The sequence below is a fragment of the Scleropages formosus genome, chromosome 2, assembly GCF_900964775.1.
Source record: "Scleropages formosus chromosome 2, fSclFor1.1, whole genome shotgun sequence".
Lineage (NCBI taxonomy): Eukaryota > Metazoa > Chordata > Actinopteri > Osteoglossiformes > Osteoglossidae > Scleropages > Scleropages formosus.
In genome coordinates this window covers 41422658-41442202 of record NC_041807.1, presented here as the reverse complement: position 1 = coordinate 41442202, position 19545 = coordinate 41422658, and the positions used below count along the sequence as shown (strand labels likewise).

At 50.6% G+C, this 19545-nt stretch overlaps 1 protein-coding gene and 2 non-coding genes across 6 annotated transcripts in view; 1 reads left to right on the top strand and 2 right to left on the bottom strand.

Annotated features, from left to right (window-relative positions):
- Positions 1-3923: 3923 nt before the first annotated feature.
- On the bottom strand, positions 3924-4006 carry trnas-uga (transfer RNA serine (anticodon UGA)). Its single transcript has one exon. It is a non-coding gene; the product is annotated as a tRNA-Ser (tRNA).
- Positions 4007-4120: 114 nt separating this feature from the next.
- On the bottom strand, positions 4121-4203 carry trnal-uag (transfer RNA leucine (anticodon UAG)). The gene has a single exon. It is a non-coding gene; the product is annotated as a tRNA-Leu (tRNA).
- A 3688-nt stretch (positions 4204-7891) lies between these two features.
- The window catches only part of clstn1 (calsyntenin 1), a 36138-nt gene continuing 24484 nt past the window's right edge, over positions 7892-19545 (top strand). For all 4 annotated transcript variants that reach the window (XM_029247887.1, XM_029247885.1, XM_029247886.1 and 1 more), the window contains exon 1: positions 7892-8207. In XM_029247887.1, coding sequence (XP_029103720.1) covers positions 8132-8207 — 76 coding nt within the window. In that variant the 5' untranslated portion in view covers positions 7892-8131. The remainder of the gene's footprint in view (positions 8208-19545) is intronic.

Below are 19545 nucleotides of genomic sequence, written 5' to 3'. Positions count from 1 at the left end.
AGTGACTCCCAGTGCTTCTTAGTCACTCGTACCTCTACCTTGACCCTACAGTGCGGGCCTGGTGTACCAGCTAAGTCCCTGACCATTGTCAGTGATCATTCCTTTCTCTTACATCCGTGTCACTGTGTGAGAAGAGCGCTTGATAAAAATAAATTGAATGTGCACCTCTTGATATTACGCTGTGAAATTCTAGTCGAATGTTGGATGTCCAGAATTACTTAGCGCCTGAGCCGTCCAATATCGTGCGAACAAACCCTGTTTTCTGAATGCCCCTCGTTTCATCGTGGATGTCCCTTGTACCCCCCCATGTCCATTTTGAACTGGACAGAATCATCACAGGTCCAGGGCTTTGTTAGGTCAACCAAGGTGTGAAGGGTACGATTACGCTGCCGTGTTCTTATTACATCAGCCTCGTGTGCACTGTTACTGAACTAAATACTTTTCTCAAGGGTATGACAGCAGGTACCATCTAGGCAACTGAGTTTCCCAAGTCTGTGGAATAAATCTAGTTCTTTATCCACTGCACCACATTGCCATGTCGTTACACTTGTGGAGCAGAAACAGTTTTACTTGCGGATTTATTTGCTCAGAATGATTTAATGGAGACCCTGCTCTGTTGAGCTCCCTGCTGCTGGAGGGATTTCGGATGGGGTTCAAGAGTCACCTGACCTCTATTACCCAGTCGCGGAAGCAGATAAGCCATCTGACCCCGCCCCTCATTCCGGTTTGAGTTCTGGGGTCACGATAAGGCTGGAGGGGGCCGAGGGACGGAGGTGCACATGGACCCGTTTGAGGAAAACCGCCTCTTAATCTGGATCTGCCGCAAGGTAAGAACCCTCGAGTCATGAAGACCCCGCCCCCATCCACCATCACTTCTCCCAGCAGCCCCCATATATCCCCCTGGTTCAGCCTGACAGCCTGTTTATCTCTTTATCTCCCTCCAAGTCCAGCCTGCGTTGCCATAGCTACAGTTATAAGTGAGCAGAAGATGAAGTCCCTCCCATCTCCGGAGATGTTTGCAAGGCAGTTTTTTACCCTCCTGTTTACCTGGCTGTTTAGGATTGGTGGTACAGGTGCCTCTGTGCCGCTCTGCAGTGGTGTTTAACGCACAGGTGAGCAGTGCCGTTCGGTTCTTCTCCTAAGTCCGGCTGCCCCTTCCGCCCGGTCACCGACCTAAAATAAGAGGAGCAGCTGACCCCCCCAAGGTTATTTTATCCTGAGGTGGATTCCTAAAATATTCTCCTAAAATATTCTCTCGTATTTGCCAGGGAAGAAGGCCGCGCCGAGGGTTCCAAACCAGGCCAACGACCGACGCCTATTTTTACCGCTCAGGGCCCTCGCTCTGTGCGGCACTGTTGCTTTCTCACACTCGCACCCGCGTCGCCCCCTGGATGCCCGCTGCGGCAGCTCAGAATAAACAGGGTATTTATGGGAGCGATGCTGACCCTCGGGGGACCCTGCCGTGGCTCGGCGGAGTTTGCGGCCACGTAGAATTGAGTCGGGCTCTTTGTTCGTTATGTTTGGCACAAAATTATTGGAGGAATCGGAGGTGAAACACCTTAATATTGGTATTTTACCTCAGTTTTACACTGCCGGTCCCACTGAGTGACACTGAGCGTATTGAATATCACATGGTTTTACATGAAATGTACACACCTGTACCAGTCCTGACACACAGCTACTGCCCACCTGACCTCGGAGCACATCAGTTAGGTCATTTACCGTCATTTTCCTTGTATCGTGTGTTTTCTTGGTGACCAGTAAAAACATTTAGTACCTGTGACCCAAGTGAAGAATAATTGGGCTAAAAATGTTGAAGGTGCACAAGATGCTGAGTGTCTTTTGGCAGGTGAAAGTGTCTCTTCAGGAGAAAGAAACCTGAGCAGTGGGATCACACTCTGTGTGTGTGTGTGTGTGTGTGTGTGTGTGTGTGCGCGTGCAGGCCGACACCAGCAATCGGAAACAGTCCGCCCCTCTGCCCACGGTCGCTTCCCCTCCCTCCGCAGTCGGAGATCGTAACACAGGGACACTGAAGATGTTCAAGCGCTTTAGCTGGGTGGGATCCAGTCCCACGTGTCTCCTTCCTACTTTGGAGTCTGAGCCCCAGCAGATGTCTGAATTCCCTGAGCTGGACGGAAGGGGAGGAACAGACAAACCCATCTCTACTAGCGTGTCCAGTGCGACGAACAAAGAAAGGATGGCAAATCCGAAGTGTGTGTCTCTTGTCGATGTATTTATTTCTGTTATATTAGTTTCTATTTGTTTCTTTGTCTCTCTGTTCTTCTTTTTTGTTTCTTTTTTGTATAATGTCAGTTTATTTACTCCTGGGGGCGTCGGGAGGGGTGGAGACTTTTTGTATCCGGTTGGGTCCCGTACTGTACTGTACCGTATTTGTGTTCTGCACCACTCATTATGTTTCACCCCCTTTAAAATATTATATCAAAGTCAAAAACTGGAAATGCAGAGCAGAAAGAGCAAAGAGATCTTGCATTATATGTTCACCAGGGTAAAAAGTGTGTCTCTGTACTGGGTGGCCATTTTCTCTGCAGCATCAACACACAGACACACACACACACAGAGCTTTGATTTTACACATATATCACGTAAGTGGTTCTGAACGTAAGGGGTTCGGATCCCAATGCTGCACCAGCGGGATGTTCAGAGCAAACCCAGCTCTCAGCAGGACAGCGAGGCTCGCCCCCACACTGCGCCGTTCCGGCACACCGTCTGCCTAGCAACAACCGAGGAATGTGAGCCCTGCATCATTAGCGGCCCTCGCTCACTCGCTCGCTCGCGCACACCCGTTCCCAGCATGCCGCAGCTTGCACACATCGCACTTTTAATGATGTTCGCTGATTTTTTCCAGGCTGCTGCAGCTGGTGCCCTCCTGGGATCTGAACCCACAACCTACTGGTCACGTGTCCTGGGAAGAGGTGAGGGGCTGAAGCTGAATTTTTTTCTTAGAAAATGTGGCAGCAGGGGGCATACCGGTTCTAGGTGTGGCCTTGAAATTAAAGGACTGGGGTTCCAATCCCACTACTACTGTCATGCCCTAAATCAAGGTACTTACCCTGAGCTGACGCAGTAAAAATTACCCTGCCGTCTAAATGGGTAGATCAGTGTCAGTAGCTTGGTGTTCAAACCTCACGCTGTAAGTCACTGAGGAGGTGAACGAGATGAATAAATAATAACACGAAATGCTCACACACACATGGACACACACACTCGCACTCAGAGGCCCTGCAGGACACCGTGCCGCTGCTGAGGAGGTGGTTCGTGTTTCCTAGCGAAGGCTGATGCTCCGGACTGCGTTTCCAGGCAACCGAGGGCCCGGCGGTTCTCGACTTCGGTGTCTCTCGCTCCCCGGAAAAAGAATCACATCCATAATTTCTAAAAATCCCGCAGCTTTTCAGACGATGCCTGTAAAAAATGACGGAGGAAAGGGGCGGAACCCTCTGCGATTTACTGCAGCGAGGTAAAGTGAGCAGATTTCTTCAAAGGGCAGCGTGCAAAAAATGTGCAAAACATCGCAGGCAGTTCAAGGGCGTCTCTGCGTTTCGTCAACTTTCACTCATTAGGCCGTCACGTGACTTCACCGGCCGCCCGACTCTGATACCTTGATTTACACTGCCTGCCTGTATCACCTGTGGCATTTACTTTTATTCTTTATCAAAGTGATGCCCAATTTGGGGTAAACAAATGGGCATCAACAACAGACAAAGGTTTACGGACACACCTTGTGTATCTCGCACCACCGCGTTGCTGGTTCACATCCCTCCAGTAGCTCCTACAGAACACACACACTGACTGAAACCACTTATCCCTGCTCGTGGACCTTTTTATATTAAATAAATGGAAGTACAAGGCTGATTTCACCCTACTATGTCAAGCGACACTGCAAAAGAGCATCAATATCTCCTGAGCGTAGTCGGCAGGACTCGAACCTGCACAGGGGAGACCCCAATGGATTTCAAGTCCATTACCTTAACCACTCGGCCACGACTACTCGAGGAAGGAGAGACTCCCTCCTCGTGGTCTAACCCATTTGACTTTGCCTGTGATGCCAGAGAGAAGCCCGTGAGCTTGCAGCAAAGTGCAGCAGTGGAAGACCTTAAAGAGCTGTCAGAAGTGGGATTCGAACCCACGCCTCCAGAGGAGACTGCGACCTAAGCGCAGCGCCTTAGACCACTCGGCCATCCTGACTCCTATTAGTTATATTTGTCACAGCCAGTTCCTCATTAGTATAGTGGTGAGTATCCCCACCTGGACACTTTCTAGTTATATACCCAACTCCTTCTGGATGCCCTCTAGTTATATACCCTCCTCCCTTTAGTTATAAACACATATATAAACTGGATAATTTCAGGAAAATGTCCACCCGAAGAGCTGGAAAAGTGCACATTTAACTGACAAGCACAATGACGCGAGCAGCAGCTACAAGCAGAGCCACAAGTAGCTGAGGGACGTGAACGATGTAAGAGGATCCAGGTGCGAAATGGGTCGATGGCTTTGATCCTGGAGGTGGCGCCGAGGTCTCCTGCGGGACCACCGTGGCTCATCGACGCGGGTGTCGGGATGCACTGTAACACGTCCAAAAGCCTGAGTCGCACGCAGAACTCGGACTGCGTGTGAAGGCGAACAACTGAGTGTGTGTGTGTGTGTGTGTGTGTGTGTGTGTGTGTGTGTGTGTGTGTGTGTGTGTGTGTGTGTGTGTGTGTGTAAGTGGGTGTTTGGGGAGCAGGTACAGCCGATCAGAGCAATATCGACTGATTAAAAACCCACTGCACAACTCTTTAGTCCCCTACAAGGAGCAGACACAGAAGGGAAGCGGCTCCCCCGGGGCTCATGGGGGGGGGGGTGTGGGCGGCCTTGCCCTGGATTCGCATAATAAGATTATATCCCAGACTCCTGGGGCCCGTTCCACCCTCCCGGACACTAACAGGCTTCTAGAGGAGGGAGTCCCAGACGCTCCGGGTTCGAGATTACAAGCGCAAACGCTCCCCCGATTACTTGGAACGCTAGGTGGCCCCCAGGGGTTTTGAACACCTCCGGCTACAGTGCAGGACCTCCGCGTTCTGGACACGTCACACACCGGCAGGTCTGCTCACTTCCTTCACCACAGCTGGCGCCCAGTTGCTTTAATACGCTTGTTTTCCTCATGTCTGTTTGTATATGAACTGAGAAAAAAGACCCCGTTAGTTGAGTATTAGTGTCCGGTTTTCATACTGTCCCCTCTGCTTACAAACACAACTGGGACTGGAAGTCTGTTTGTAACTCCATTTGTTTGTAACTCCTAACTTCCCTTTTACCACTAAGTCACAACCAATAAAAGCCACGTAATGCAGACGTCCCTTCATTTATTTATGGGTGAGCAGTTGTGAAAAAAATCTTAAATATAACTGTAATTCATGGAGTCATCGCTTAAAAATCTCCATTTACATTTATTTAGCAGACATGTTTCTCCAAAGTGACTTCCAACTAACTCTATGTAGTGTTACTATCAGCCCACACACCTTATTCACCGCGGTGACTTACACTGCTAGATACACTACTTACACTGGGTCACTCATCCATACATCAGTGGAACACACACACACTCTGTCTGTCACTCACACACTATGGGGGAACCTGAACAGCATGTGTTTGGACTGTGGGAGGAAACCAGAGCACCCAGAGGAAACCCACGCAAACAAGAGGCAAACTCCTCAGACTGAGGGGGGATTGAACGTCCCTCCACTTCTTTGCAGGTTAGGTTCTCTAAAAGTCTCTGGTACAGCTATAATAAATAAAAATAATGTGTGAGACTCTCTCGTTTCACATTTTTCTTAACTTTGAAACAGACAAAAATTAAAACTCATTTAAAATATGCTGTCAGCACAAAACGCTACTCACTGCCTGCTCTTCCAACATTTGAATTATACCTTCTGCGGAATGACTGCGGTTGGGAGCTTTTTGTTTTCCTCTCCGCTGTTGCCAGCTGGCTGACTGTTCTTAAGGTTGTTTTATTGTGCATTATTCTCACTCACCGAGTGCAATACAACAACCTTGTTGGGGCCCTTTACCATTGTATAAAAATAAACGGAATTTAAACGGAATTGAAATCACACATTCATCCCAGCATGTTCACAATGTTTCTTATCGTGTTATTGATCACTGAGGACAAACACGTCTTGCACACGTGCAATTTATGTAGTCTGTGTCGCTAACTGTGTTGCTTTATGTAGCACCGTGGTCCTGGAGGAACGTTCTTTCGTTTCACCCTCGACTGCTCTATATACGGCTGAAATGACGATAAAGCCTCTCTTGTCTCGTCTCTCTTAAAACAAACAAACAACAACAGGAACAATAACAATAATGCACTGGCGCCTTGTGCTCTGAAAGTTCCAGTCACAAATTTTCTTCACTGTTTTCTGAAGATTCCTCCTTGCCGCTCAGTGTAAGTGACCTGCATTTACCGCATTAGAACCACCTTCGTTCAACTCGCTCCCGCGGTGTTTACAGAGTCCGGTGGTCCTCTGTGCCCTGTCTCCTGTTTCCTCTCTTTCCCATCAGCCCTCGGAGCTCTTGTCTTCACTGTGTTATTTACTCCATTTACTGCGTACTTTCCTTTTTCACTGTGTTCTTTGCTCTTTTCACTCTGTTCTTTACTCCATTCGCTGTGTTCTTTAGCCACTGTATTCATCGTGTTCCTTACTGTGTTTTTACTGTGTTCGCTCACTGCGGACTCCAGGCAGCCCAGATCATTCAGGCCAGGGGCTCCGCTCTTGCACGGAGTTCCCATCTTGCTGGACACAAACAAATACCTGTTATATCCTGTGTGGAGGCTGGAGGTACAGGGCAGGGTTTACACACTGGTCAGTCTCTTTGGGTTTTACACGTGTGTGTGCATGAGTGTGTGTCCGGAGGACTCTTGTACTATGAGGTGTGCAGCAACATGAGCACCCCGAGGAAAGAAACTTGCATTTCACACATGATTTAACGCATCCCGAGAGCTGCCTGCCTGTCAAACACTGACCGAACATGAATTTGCAGCACATGCTGACACACACCGACACGAAGCCATGAATTGCTCCAGGTTTGACACTGAACACCTGCTCTGCGCATCGCTTACGCCACTGTGTTACTCTGTTATAAACCGTACACACTGTAGCTGGGGCTATTCTCACTTCTCAGGTACAGAACCTACGACCTGCTGTCTGAACCCGAAAAACCCCCGTGTGCCCCTCCACCCTGGTGGCAAAGGGCGTTGCGCAGGTGCCTGCTGTCCACCACCTGGGACTGGACCCAATAACCTTCTGCCAGTACACTTGATATTATTTGTGCTCCAGATTCCATTCCTGAATGTGAAAATAATCATTGTTACTAACGTTATGTAACATTATAATAATATAATTTGTGTACGTCATTAACCAGAAAATCTTACCCCTCTTGCTGCCCCGTGCAGGGCGGTAAACTAAAGACACGAGCCGCTCATGAAGAGAGATGTGACAAAAAACGCTCCACATTCATAAGAATCATTCGGCTCGATCATAAGGCGATCGATTGACTGATCGATTCTAATTCACTGACCGAATCATGTGGATGAACCAGGGCGCGCGCGACCGGGGATGAAAGGACGCGCAACAACGGCGAGTCTGCGCGGTGTCACGCGCTGCGGGGGGGCGGGGCTGTGGACAATGGAAGGGGGTCCCGGTGGAGACCCCCCGTGGGCTGGGGTCCCCTCCCCTCCCCTCCAGACTGAGCCGCGCGCTCGAGCCCCGCAATCAGAGCGGTGACGTCAGCGGGCCGTCGCCCGAGCTCGAGACTCCGCCGCAGAGCCGCGGGAGAGAGAGAGAGAGAGAGAGAGAGAGAGAGAGAGAGAGAGAGAGAGAGAGAGAGAGAGGTGGGGGGGGGGAGTGTGTGTACGAGAGACAGTGAGAGACAGGACAGGACAGGACAGGAGGCAGGAGGAGTCGCTGCGCGCTCCAGGCTCAGCCAGGCAGCCATCTTTTGCTCCGTGCGCGTCTCCGCTGCGCATCCCCGCTCCGCTCCGCGCTCCCACTCCCACACTCGGTGCGCGACACCGAATCGCAGGAGATCGCGACTCATCGCATCGACGATCGAGTCCCTCCGGAGGCCGCCGTCCAGCGCCATGCGTCCTCGCGCGCACGGACCCCCCGCAGCGCTGCTGCTGCTCGCGCTGCTGGGCGCGCTCCACGCGGCCAAAGGTCGGTCACGTCATCTTCAGTTGAACCCTGCATTGTTATTGTTATTATTATTATTATTGCTGCTGCTGCTGCCATGGGCATGGCGTCCCGGCTCGCGCTGCCCGATCTCGGTCGCGTGCTGCCCCTCCACGGACTGAGACGAGGTGTGGGGGTGGGGGCTGCGCGAGCCGGGTGCGCTCCGTTTGTGCGCGATCGCTACAGAACGGGGGGTCTGTGGTGCGGGTGTGTATGAGGGTGTGTCCACGCCGGGACCACGGTGTGTGGGAACAGCGCGTAGCTGTGTCGTTACGTAACACCTGTGCAACGGACACACACGTGTGTGTGCGCGCGCGCTCCATCCCTCACTCTTTCGTTAAAAACGATAACGCGTGTGTAAGAGTGTGTGTGTGTGTGTGTGTGTGTGTGTGTGTGTATTGTTATGCATTTCATCGCTGCTCTTACAGATTCTCAAGTGTGTTGTTGCGTCTCCTTTAATGACACACACCTACTGAGGTGTGTGTGATCTCTACATAGAGGACAGTGGTGACACCTGTGCCGAGTTTATGTAACATTGTGATACTTTGGTCAGTAAAGCTGCATCAGACAGAGTAACACACTGTAACACTCTGTATCTCCCACTTGAATTGGTCTCTATGGAAATTACTGTTCAAGTTGTTTTGCATCTCACTGATGCTCATGGTTACAGTCATATCTGTCCAGACATTGGATATCAGTCCACACACACACACACACACACACACACACCACTCATCCCGAGCAAGATCGCAGCAAACCAGAGCCTAACCCAGCAACACAGGGTGTGAGGCTGGAGGGGACACACCCAGGACGGGACGCCAGTCCATCACAAGGCACCCCAAGCGGGACTCGAACCCCAGACCCCCCCAGAGAGCAGGACCCGGTCAAACCCACTGCGCCACCGTACCCCCGTCCTCAGACTTGAGCCTTTTAAATGTTTCATTTACACGCACGGTGTATCCCCGCAGTTCCGTCTCCGCTAACGCGCCGTAGTTGTGGACGCACCCTGTCCCTGACGCTCTGCGCTTAGGTACACGTGTCCTTCCGCTGACCGTTGACTGCAGTGGTCACTCCGGGGCGGCTTGTCACTTTTCTCACCTCTGCCACTGTACTCTTCACACACAGGTGTGTGCAGCGCCCCCATGGTCCGCACGCACTTGCGTCCCGCAACCCGGCGCGTCCCAGCGTAAACGCGCACGCGACCGGCGTGTGGCACAGCGGCGCTCCTCCGTGAGGATTTGTTGTCGGACCCGCAGCGCGTTACAGGGAGTACGTGGCGTGGACGCGTCTGCCTTGCCCAGCCCACACGCGTCAAGAAGCCCACGCACTCTGCGACCATCTGCCTGCGTGTAATCTCATTTTGTGTCACACTGCCATGTTCCGTCAGCGCGTGACCTGGCTGCGGGTCACCGTTTGGGCTACACGCGTGCGCACGTGTTTCTGGGAAGGCGGGCGACGTCGGGGGGGGGAGCACAGCAGAGCAGGCCGTGGGAGTGGCGTGAGTCCGGCGGAAGGAAGGGCCTCTCGGGAGCATCCCGCAGGTGCATGGGAACCGCGGTAGTGTGTTTGCGGTATTGTGTTCCTACACGTTTGTTCGCGATTCGCCGCTCTCTCACTTGGCTTGTTTGGAACCGGTACTGGCACTTTTTGTCTGGTGTCTTTAGCCGCTTTCCTAGCCCCCGCTGCCGGCCTGGATCCCTGTTTGTCCATTTGGACAATTGAGAAGCAGTTTTGTGCTGCATCAGTGGAACTGCGTACGTGTGTGTGTGTGTGTGTGTGTGTGTGTGCGCCTGAATGAGACCGACGCACCTATTTACTTCACTGCTTTGACCTCGGTGCTCTGGCTGCCCATTTGACAAACACAATGGGAACAGGAAGTCTGTAACTCATTTTGTATGTAACTCGTTTTGTTTGTAACTCCAAAGTCACTTTGGCCACTTGTGTCACGGTCAATAAAAGGTCACCAGTTGAAACATACCTTGATGTATCCACTGGCTAAATTCTCCAAAAATCTTGGGTGCGCATACAAAAACGAAAAATACTTTCTCACACTTTTAATATTTTTATTCATTTTGAGCTGCTCTAAAACATCTTTCAATGGCTGGAAATAAGTGCCCATGAACCCCAAGTGAGCGCTGATTGTGGACTCGTTCGTTCGACGATCGTGCAACGTTTCTCACGTTGCTGGTGGTCACCGACACTCGAAACACTGTGGAGCTGAGTTGAACTGAGGCGGCCCCACGCTCCTGTTCCGCTTGTGTGTGTGTTGGTACCGCTGCCTGGCGACCCAGGCGAGTCATGACACCAAACAGACGCGTGAGACCCACGAGGGGAAGGGGAACACGGGACGTACGACAAAAGGATGCGGCGGCGGCGGCGGCGGCGACAGCAACTCCGCCGTCAGTCTTCCTTTATCTGTGCAGATTGTCGATTGTTCCCGGTCCGCCTCGCCGTCATCGCGCTCTCACAGCTCTTCTGTACCGCGGTATTAACCGTGCTCTGGCTCCAGAAGCTTTTTAATGTTCTCTGTGTGTTTCGCTTCCTCGAGGGACTTTTACAGCCTCGGGCCGCGAGGTGCTTTGGATAAACATGCTTTGTGTCTGTGCGAGTGACTAATTGGGATAATTGCGGTGGCTGAAAGGCCCGTTTTCCGTCGACCGCAGCGGTCAGGAGCCGCAGCTGAGCCGACGCACATCGGCAGTGACCGTAAAACGCGTTTCCTCACGGTGACGGGTTTGTCCTCTCGGGCCGCGACCGGGTTGCGTCCACAGCTGCTCGTCCGCTTTTGAGCCGCTCAGAAATGACTCGAGCGCGTTGAAATGGGGGTAGAAAACTGGGTGGGGGAAGGGCGCGGATGCGGTAGGGTCAGGGGTCGGAGCCGTGTGAATGCACACGCCCTCGGAAGGCCTTGTTCCGTGCTGAGAGGGAACATCTGAGAATTGCGCTGCTTTGAGAGCGCAGATATGGGAGGACATGTGTCCAAGGTGTGATGATGATGATGATGCTGCTGCTGCTGATCTTCTCTGGACGTTTCCTGTTCTCGACCTTTGATGCGAAACGGTTTTTGTCGGTGCTGCCAGGAGCTCTTCGTAAAGCCAGTTTGCTTTTGTATTTAGCACACAGTCTGACTCAGCAGGATTTTTGCTCCCGCGTGGAACTGGTTCGCTCTTTATCTCACCGGATGTTTCTTGGTTCGGCGTGTATCTCAAATGTGCGATAGCAGTGTTTCTCCTGGGACTTCAACATACAACCTTCTGGGTCATATCCACGCATTTAATTGGTCCGCTTATCCGGGACGGTCTTGAAATAGTCCTGGATATTCTTCTGCCCCTGTCTTCCTGAGAGCGAGAAAAAAAAAGGTTTTTGGATTTGTCTCTGATTCCTTGAAATCTGTCCGAAACCCACCCCAAAACACTCCCTTATCATTTTAAAGCGTAGAACGTCTTCTGTAAGGCACATTTGTACCCAAGATTATAGCAGATACCCTCACTGTATTTATGTAGCTCATTCTTTTCTCCAAAGTGACTTACAGTATTAAGGTATTTACAGCGATCTACCCATTTATACAGCTGGATAATTTTACTGGAGTAATTTAGGGTAAGTACCTCTCTCAAGGGTACTGCAGCCAGAGTTGGGGTTCAACCCTGCACCTTTTGGATCCAAAGGCAGTGACTCTAACCACTGCGCTACCAGCTGTCCACTTGAAAATTTAATTATGTCCTCTAGAGAGGACAAGAATCAATGGCTGGGATTCACTGTCATGTCGTTTCCCATCGAGGCCTTTGACGTTTTTGATCCGTGTCCCTTTCCGCGTGATCTGCGCTCCGTTCCTTGCAGATCTGTCTCCTCTTACTCCTCCTGTCACGGCCACTTCTGTTTTTAGCAAAATACAAAAACTGTGTCGTGCTTTTGCACAAGGGCTGGTCCTGCAGAGTCTGGTGTAGTTAATGGGCTGCAAAGCAGGAAATTGTTTTATATTTGCAGTCATGCAATAGATTAGATTAAAAAAAAAAAAAAAAAAGGCATGTCGTGCATTAGTGAAAGTCACGAGCAGGACTAATCAAATGTTAACATCTGAGCGTTTTCCTCAGATACGTTATAGTAAATGACCAGTAACGATAGGCTCGGCAGTTACCCTGTTTTTCCCACACGGCACCGCAAGTGTTCGTTGGATCAGGCGCCCTGCTTGCACATTTCCTTGCGTTTATTGTCTCCGGCAAGCCCTCCCACCCCAGCATGGTATGTCCCACACGGAGTGTTTGTACGAGCACGTTGCCATGATTTCCTCCCTTTCCCTTTCCCCCAGCCATGAGCAGGGACGGGCATGACCAAATTCGCCCACTTAAGAAGTTTCCGGCACTTTGGTTTAATGGTTCTCTGCATCAGAGAGCAGGAGCAGGTGCCCACGTGGGACGGCTTATTAGTTTGTGTTAGTTATGGGCGTCCTGTGTTTATTTCCTACCGCTGTTTTACATGTGCAGACATGAGACACTTAACGACGGGGAAACATTCTGAGAAATGCGTCGCTAGGTGATTTTGTCGTTGTGCGAACATCATAGAGTATACTTATACACACCTAGATGGTATAGCCTCGATCATAGAGTGTGCTTATACACACCTAGATGGTATAGCCTCGATCACAGAGTGTGCTTATACACACCTTGATGGTATAGCCTCGATCGCAGAGTGTACTTATACAAACCTAGATGGTATAGCCTCAATCATGGAGTGTACTTATACAAACCTGGATGGTAGAGCCTTGATCACAGAGTGTACTTATACACACCTAGATGGTATAGCCCCGATGCAGTCCAGAGACATGGTAAACACGAGAATTATGATGATGCTGCTGCTGGCGTAACACAGCATACTGTCTTACAGTAAACTTTTTTATAAGTAGAAAGTGTACACTGTAAAATAACGATAAAAAGTACAGTATAGTAAATACACAAACCAGTAACATAGGTATTTATCATTATCAAGTAAGTTTGTTTGCACCAACACCACCACAAAGACGGGAAAAAAATTCTTATCCACTAGTGATGTCGTAGCCGTGGTAACGTTGTAGCGCAATGCTACGACATCGCTAGCTGATAGGAATTTTTCAGCTCCATTACAATGTTGCGGGACCACCGACATATACGTGGTCAGTCGTTGCCCGAAACTTCATTAAGCGGCACGTGACTATTCATTTAGGAGACGCTTTTCTACCAGTGATGCACAAGTCACAGTGAACAGATGTGCATCACCAGTAGGGATAATGAGAGAGAAAAACAGTTTTATCAACATTTATTCCTGGATTGCTGGTATTCTCTCTATTGCTGTCATTTATCTTCTGTAATTCAGGAGCAGAACCTCACCTTGATGGCTCCGAGCTTGTTTTATCGCATCGGAGTGCAAAAGAGGGCAACAGCACTGCGACAGATGATATTTCCTCTGTACAGTGCTTTGGAAGGGCTGAAATAATTTTAACGTGATACGCGTTAAGTATTTTTTTTTAATTGTGTTCACATTTGACGGGTTTGCATGGGACTTGTTTGCTGCTCACAGAGACTGTAATGGATGTTATTCAATGGCGATCGCTGCATATTTTGAGAAAAGCATATAACTGCTGCTCGCAGTGAAAGGGCTCTTCTGCTGTTGCCTTGTGCCATTGCTGAATATTTCCCTCAAAGGCTGTTGCTCTGGAAGCCTTGTCTGGTTGCCCTCACATTTGCCGTGGGCAAGCAGTGTGCAGTAAAGTTTGGGTGCACTGTGGAGTCCAAAGGGGTCGCGTTCGAACTGAAAGATGCCAACCTTTCCCAGAAAAGCAGCACTGGCAGGGTATGCAGGCGGGAGTTTCTTTAGGAAATTTCTGCGCAGTTGACCTTTGACTCTCCCCCCAGAAGGGGCGTGGCCCCCAGAACTATGCGGGGGTGGGTGGGGGGGGGGGTGACTGGAGTATGGAGGAGACAAGTCATCCATCAGCAACAGCTGCTTGAAGCCCCCCGCCCCCGTGGCCGCAAGGATTCGCCGTGGGAGTCCGAAAAGGCGCACTTCCCCTGTCAAGCTGTTCACGTATTGCTCAAAAGTGACGACGTGTCAGGAGAGGAAAAGAGACCCCCTCCCCCCATCCCATGAGAAGATATTTCAATCTATTGTGTCCCCCTCGCACGCAGCAAAATGCACTTACCAGGACGGATCCTGGTGCGTCTCCTGATGCCGTGAAGGCGGTTGTTTGCACCGTGACTTTTCAGATGTATTGTGTGGGACAATCGAGCGCGTCACCCACGCGTTTCCACACGTTTCCATACCGCAGGGCCTCTCCGTGGACACGTCCACACCGCACCATGACAGAAGGACACGAACACACTGAAATACCGCCCTGCTTTTCTTACTTTGCACAGCAAAAATGTACATTTTTCGTAAGAACTGCAAATGTTTTTGGATAACGTTGCCAGCTGTAAATGAGGGTTTTTTTTTTTTTTTTTTTTGTCAATGCCGAATTTCTGAAGGATTTTGAACAGGAAGAACCTTTTCAGGCTGCACATTGCTTTGGAGAAAAGCCTCTGCTAAGTGAAAGAGGAAGACATTTACATAAAGTGATTTGCAAATAAAAGGCCTAGGAAAAAACACGGCCGCATGACATAAATGACAGATTGTAGGAAAGGACAAAATGCTTGTTTTGGCGTTTCCTTCCCATTGTCCAGTAAATGGCTCTTTCTCTCCTGAAGAGCGACATGTCCACAGCAGAGCCCGTCCTCCAGAGCATCCTCGGGCGCGTTCCCACAGTCCTCCCTGCGTTGAGAACTCGTCTCGTCTCGTCTCGTCTCGCTCCGTGTTTTTCGGCCCTCGTCTATCTCTGAATTAACTGTTGATTTGCGGCCTCATTAATTCATGGACCTCGGGGCCCCGGGAGACAAAGAGCTTGTTTTGTGCTCTGCGCCCAGGGCTGGATGCAGTGTGTCACAATGCGTCCAGTGTAACGGGACCCCCACCCCCTGCCCTACAGCGCCGGGCGCAAATCCCACATCCCTCCGGAATGTGTAAAGGGGCTTAACAGCGTACGGTTTACAGCCGAGGGAAGTGGTTTCTTTGTAGCGTTTTTTTGTGCGTGTTTGTGTGCGCGCAGCGCGGCGGGGCCGCCGATCCGCCGTTTTCGGACAAGAGCTGCTGCGCGACTCTTCCTTTGAGCGGGCCGGGCGGGAGCCGCTGATCCGTCACAAATGGGTCAGTGCGTTCCGTGAATATGGAGCCTGTGTTCGCGGGGCCGGCGGGCCGAGCGCCATGAGGACGTGCGACATGCAGTTAACAGGAGAACAGACACGTCTGGGACTGGAGGGCTCGTGGTCCCGGCATCCGGGGGGAGGGAGGGACGGAGGGACGGAGGGTGGGTCGGTCAGGAAAGCGCACGACGCTCGCTTTGTTTCGGTCCTTGTGGAAAACCACCTGCGCAGCACTCGGAGTCGTATCGATCGCCGAGAAAGCGGGTCATCGATGAGGACTGATGGTGGGACTCAAGGAGGAAATGAGAAATGGTGAAAGTAAAAACAGCCACAAATGTTTAAAGGTGGAAAATGTTGCTGAGAGGAGAAGGGGGATGGGTCCGTTAATGACTTGTACCAGGCATGGCCATTTCACTGCCCCGTGAATAGCTCGATATTTATTGATTCATAATTCGGTTTTCTTTCATTTTCCCAGCGTTTGTGCGTTCGGACTCGACGGACCGGTCGGTCTTACTGTAGTACTGTACTTTGATCAGTTTGAACAAAGGCTGTCGCTAAATTTACGTTCTCATTTATTCGTTTAGCGGACGCTTTTCTCCAACGCGGCCAACAATGGTAAGGTGGTAATTTCTGGAGCGATTTTGAGGGTAAGTATCTTGCTCAAGGGTACTACAGCCAGAGGAGGGATTCGAACCTGCAACCTCTGAGTCCAAAAGCAACAGCGCTAACCAGTACTCTACCAGCTGTCCCTGCCTGCCTCACCAACACTGAGAAGCAGACGGGCGGCAGGTGGTCTAGTGGTTAAAGACTCGGCTTTAAATCCCTGCACTTGCTGTAATTTTGTACCCTTGAAAATTACCCGACTGTATAACTTCTCCTAACTGGCTTTCGGTGTAAATCGGTGTAAGCAGCTTAGTGTACAAGCCTCGCAGTGTAAGTCACCTTGGAGAAAAGTGTCAATGAATAAATACTACAAAAGCAATAATAATAATAATGTAGTTGATGCGATTCCTCTGGTGAACCCCTAAGGCGGAAGAGTGTAACCCGATGGGGTTATGTGAAAAAGACCGCAGGTTATCTACGACGCAGCTGAGGCGCAGGTGCGCCTCCCAACCCTTCTCTGTTGCTAGGAGACGGACAACCTGCTGCTCTTTACCTGAGCGTGGTGCCACAGCTGTCTCCGTGGAAACGGGAACACCCAGGGAACACGCACCTGGGCTCATTGTTTGTCTTGTCGCTGGTTGTTGTTGCACGCAGAGCACTGCATTGGGGGGTTCGGTACCTCCCTCACCCCCCCACCACCGCTGTCAGCCATCTTGCGCTGTGAAAACAGACCGAACTCGAACCCATCACCTGCATGGATGACTAATAAAGAGTGAAACTGCCAAGTGTGTCCAGTAACAGTTGTAATAAGAATATCAGTGATAATGACAGTTATTAATTGTCAGTGATGTAGTTCTTCCTTAAAGACACAGGAGTCCAGTCCCATATGTCCCCAGCACTCCAGTCTGCTCAGCAGGGAGCGTGATAGTTAAGGACCAGTGCTGATTCCCAGCAGGTCGGTGGTTCAAGTCCCAGACCTGTTCCTGTCATTGTGCCTTTGAGCTGCAGGTCTGGGCTGCACGGTCATGACGAGGTACGAAAGGATGATGTGCGGACGCCAGTGGGGCGGTTTGCATGAGTCGGATGTGGACTCCTCTGTCGGGTGTGTGTTAAGAGTGCCGCAGGCGCGAGCGTGACTAAGGGCTGCAGACACATCCCTTCCGTGTGGTTGGACCCCAAGGTGGCCTGCAGTTCATCTGAGGGTCACACAGCTTTACAGACTGACCTCTGTGCTTGTGGAAGGGTTTCTTCACTGAGGAGTGGTCATTTACCGTGGCAGTATAAATCTGTGTGTGTGTGTGTGTGTGTGTGTGTGTGTGTGTGTGTGTGTGTGTGTGTGTAAACAATGAACACTTCTGCGGAACACATGAAAATCACAGCTTTTAACCGAAAACCTGTGAAAAGACATGATTTTAGTGACGATTCTCTAACAATAGGTATCTTGTGCTCTGTTTGCCCAGGTGATTCAGCAGCTCCGCTGGTGGACAGTAGGTGGCAAACTGGTTAAAGACTCACCACCAGATTGCTGTAGGTGCGAGTCCTGGCAGAGAGAACAGCCACAATGGCGTACACAGGGGTGTGAAATGGACTGCAGGCCCTAGCATGTCGTATCGGGCACCCAGCCCCCCTCCCCCGCACAGATGCTGGCTGGAGGGCAACAGCAATGATAACTGGCAAAGTCTCTTGTGGTTCACACCCGGATCAAACCCCGTTCGCACCTGACGCGCATGTGGACTTTGAGGCCGGGACGACCGCGTGCCGACAGGATGTCACGTTTCCCAGGAATGAGCTTGAGGGGGTATATTTACCGTGTTTCATTTCACCCCATTCCAGGATAACAGCTGTGAGAATAAATCGCAAGGAGCGTCAAGCATTCCCCAGGTCGCGGGTCCGGTTCTCGGACAGGTTCTGTGTTGGGAACCCAAAGGGCTCCGGTAAGACACATGAAGGGGAGTGTCCTTGTGCGCCGCGTCGCTCTCGGATGAACGCGAAGATCCTCAGGCTCACAGATCTGAGTACATCCACATAACCGTATGTACGAGGGCAAGAGAGTGGGGTGCGTGAGCAACGATCAGGTACCGCTGTCCAACAAGTCCACTGTCCAAAAAGGTGTCCGGAGACCATGCGAGTTGTCGTCATACCGGTGAAATGTTCATGATGAGGAACGGAACAAAATCCATCCCTTGGCTCATCCATGTGCTCTTTTCACAGAGACGACCTCAGGTAAAGACCACAAGAGCAAAATGTTTCCCAGTTATTAAGGCTAAAAGAAGCAAACAAACATCGCGAACTGGACCACGTGACCCAGTGAAGGAGAAGGCAGCGTGTGTTTAATTGTTGAACGCACTTGTACTTGAACACACCGCATTGCACAGCGTCTCAGATGTTATCACAACATGTTGAGACCCCTCCAGAATAGTACCGTGCTGAGACCCCCCGCACTCCTTGGGTGAACAAAGTAAAGCAAAATTCTGATGGTAACAAGAACCGGTGGCGGTAATGATGCTCATTACAGTACAATGACACACATGTGGTGGAACGTAGTGAGTCCCCCGTGCGTCAATTTTGTCTTTGTCGTTGATGGTTCTTTCCGATTGCGAGGAAAATAACAGCAGCGGTAGTGACTGTAATGACCGTGCGCCGGACCGCGGTGCCCGGGGTCGACATGTGGTGTGGATTAGTGTGTGGCTCCAGCAGATTAAAAACCTGAGCCCTTTTCCCCCATGGAGAGACAGGCCCAGAGATAATCCTGGGACATTTGAGGGGCGGGAGGGGGCGGAATTACCGAACCACACTGTCTCTATTCCCTCCCGCAACCGCGTTGGATCCCGGGCTCGTTGCTCCCTTTCCCTTCGCTCACAGACTCCTCGCTTTGAAACGCAAACGCGAGCGTCGATGGTTTCCACGGCGACGCCTTCGTAAATATCGCCGTCTTGGGAAAACGTCCCGTAACGAATATGATCACATGGCACTGATGAGCACGATCGGTGTAGAGAGCGGAGATCCAGAGGAAAGCATCGTCACAGCAGCAGCTTTCCTGCTGTTCCCCAGGTTTTTGGGCAGGAGACGACGATCCACCTCGCAAAATAAACGTTTTAAAGTGCTGAGAGACGTTGCGGAGGCAAAAAGGCAAAGGAAAGCCTTACCTATCAGTTTAAACCATTTAGTGATGAAATGTGGAATTCTCTTGAAAGGCAGTGTTGTTAGAAATGACTCCGAGTGTCTTCATTCACCGTTTTTTTTATTGAAAATGATCCTTTACCAGCAGCTCAGCAGAGAGGGCTTATGAGTGTTAGCGGTGATAGCAGTAATTATGTTACGGGAATTGCCTCGTTATGTAGGGCTCTAATTATGATAATTTATATAGCAGCTTCTAAAAGAAAGATTGTATAGTAATTTACAATAAACTGAATTGAATTGAATAAGTATCAGCAATATTTAAAATTTTCAGCAATAAAACAGCGATAGAACCTATTATCCACCCATCCGTCAGAATGGCCACTTGTCCTGTGCAG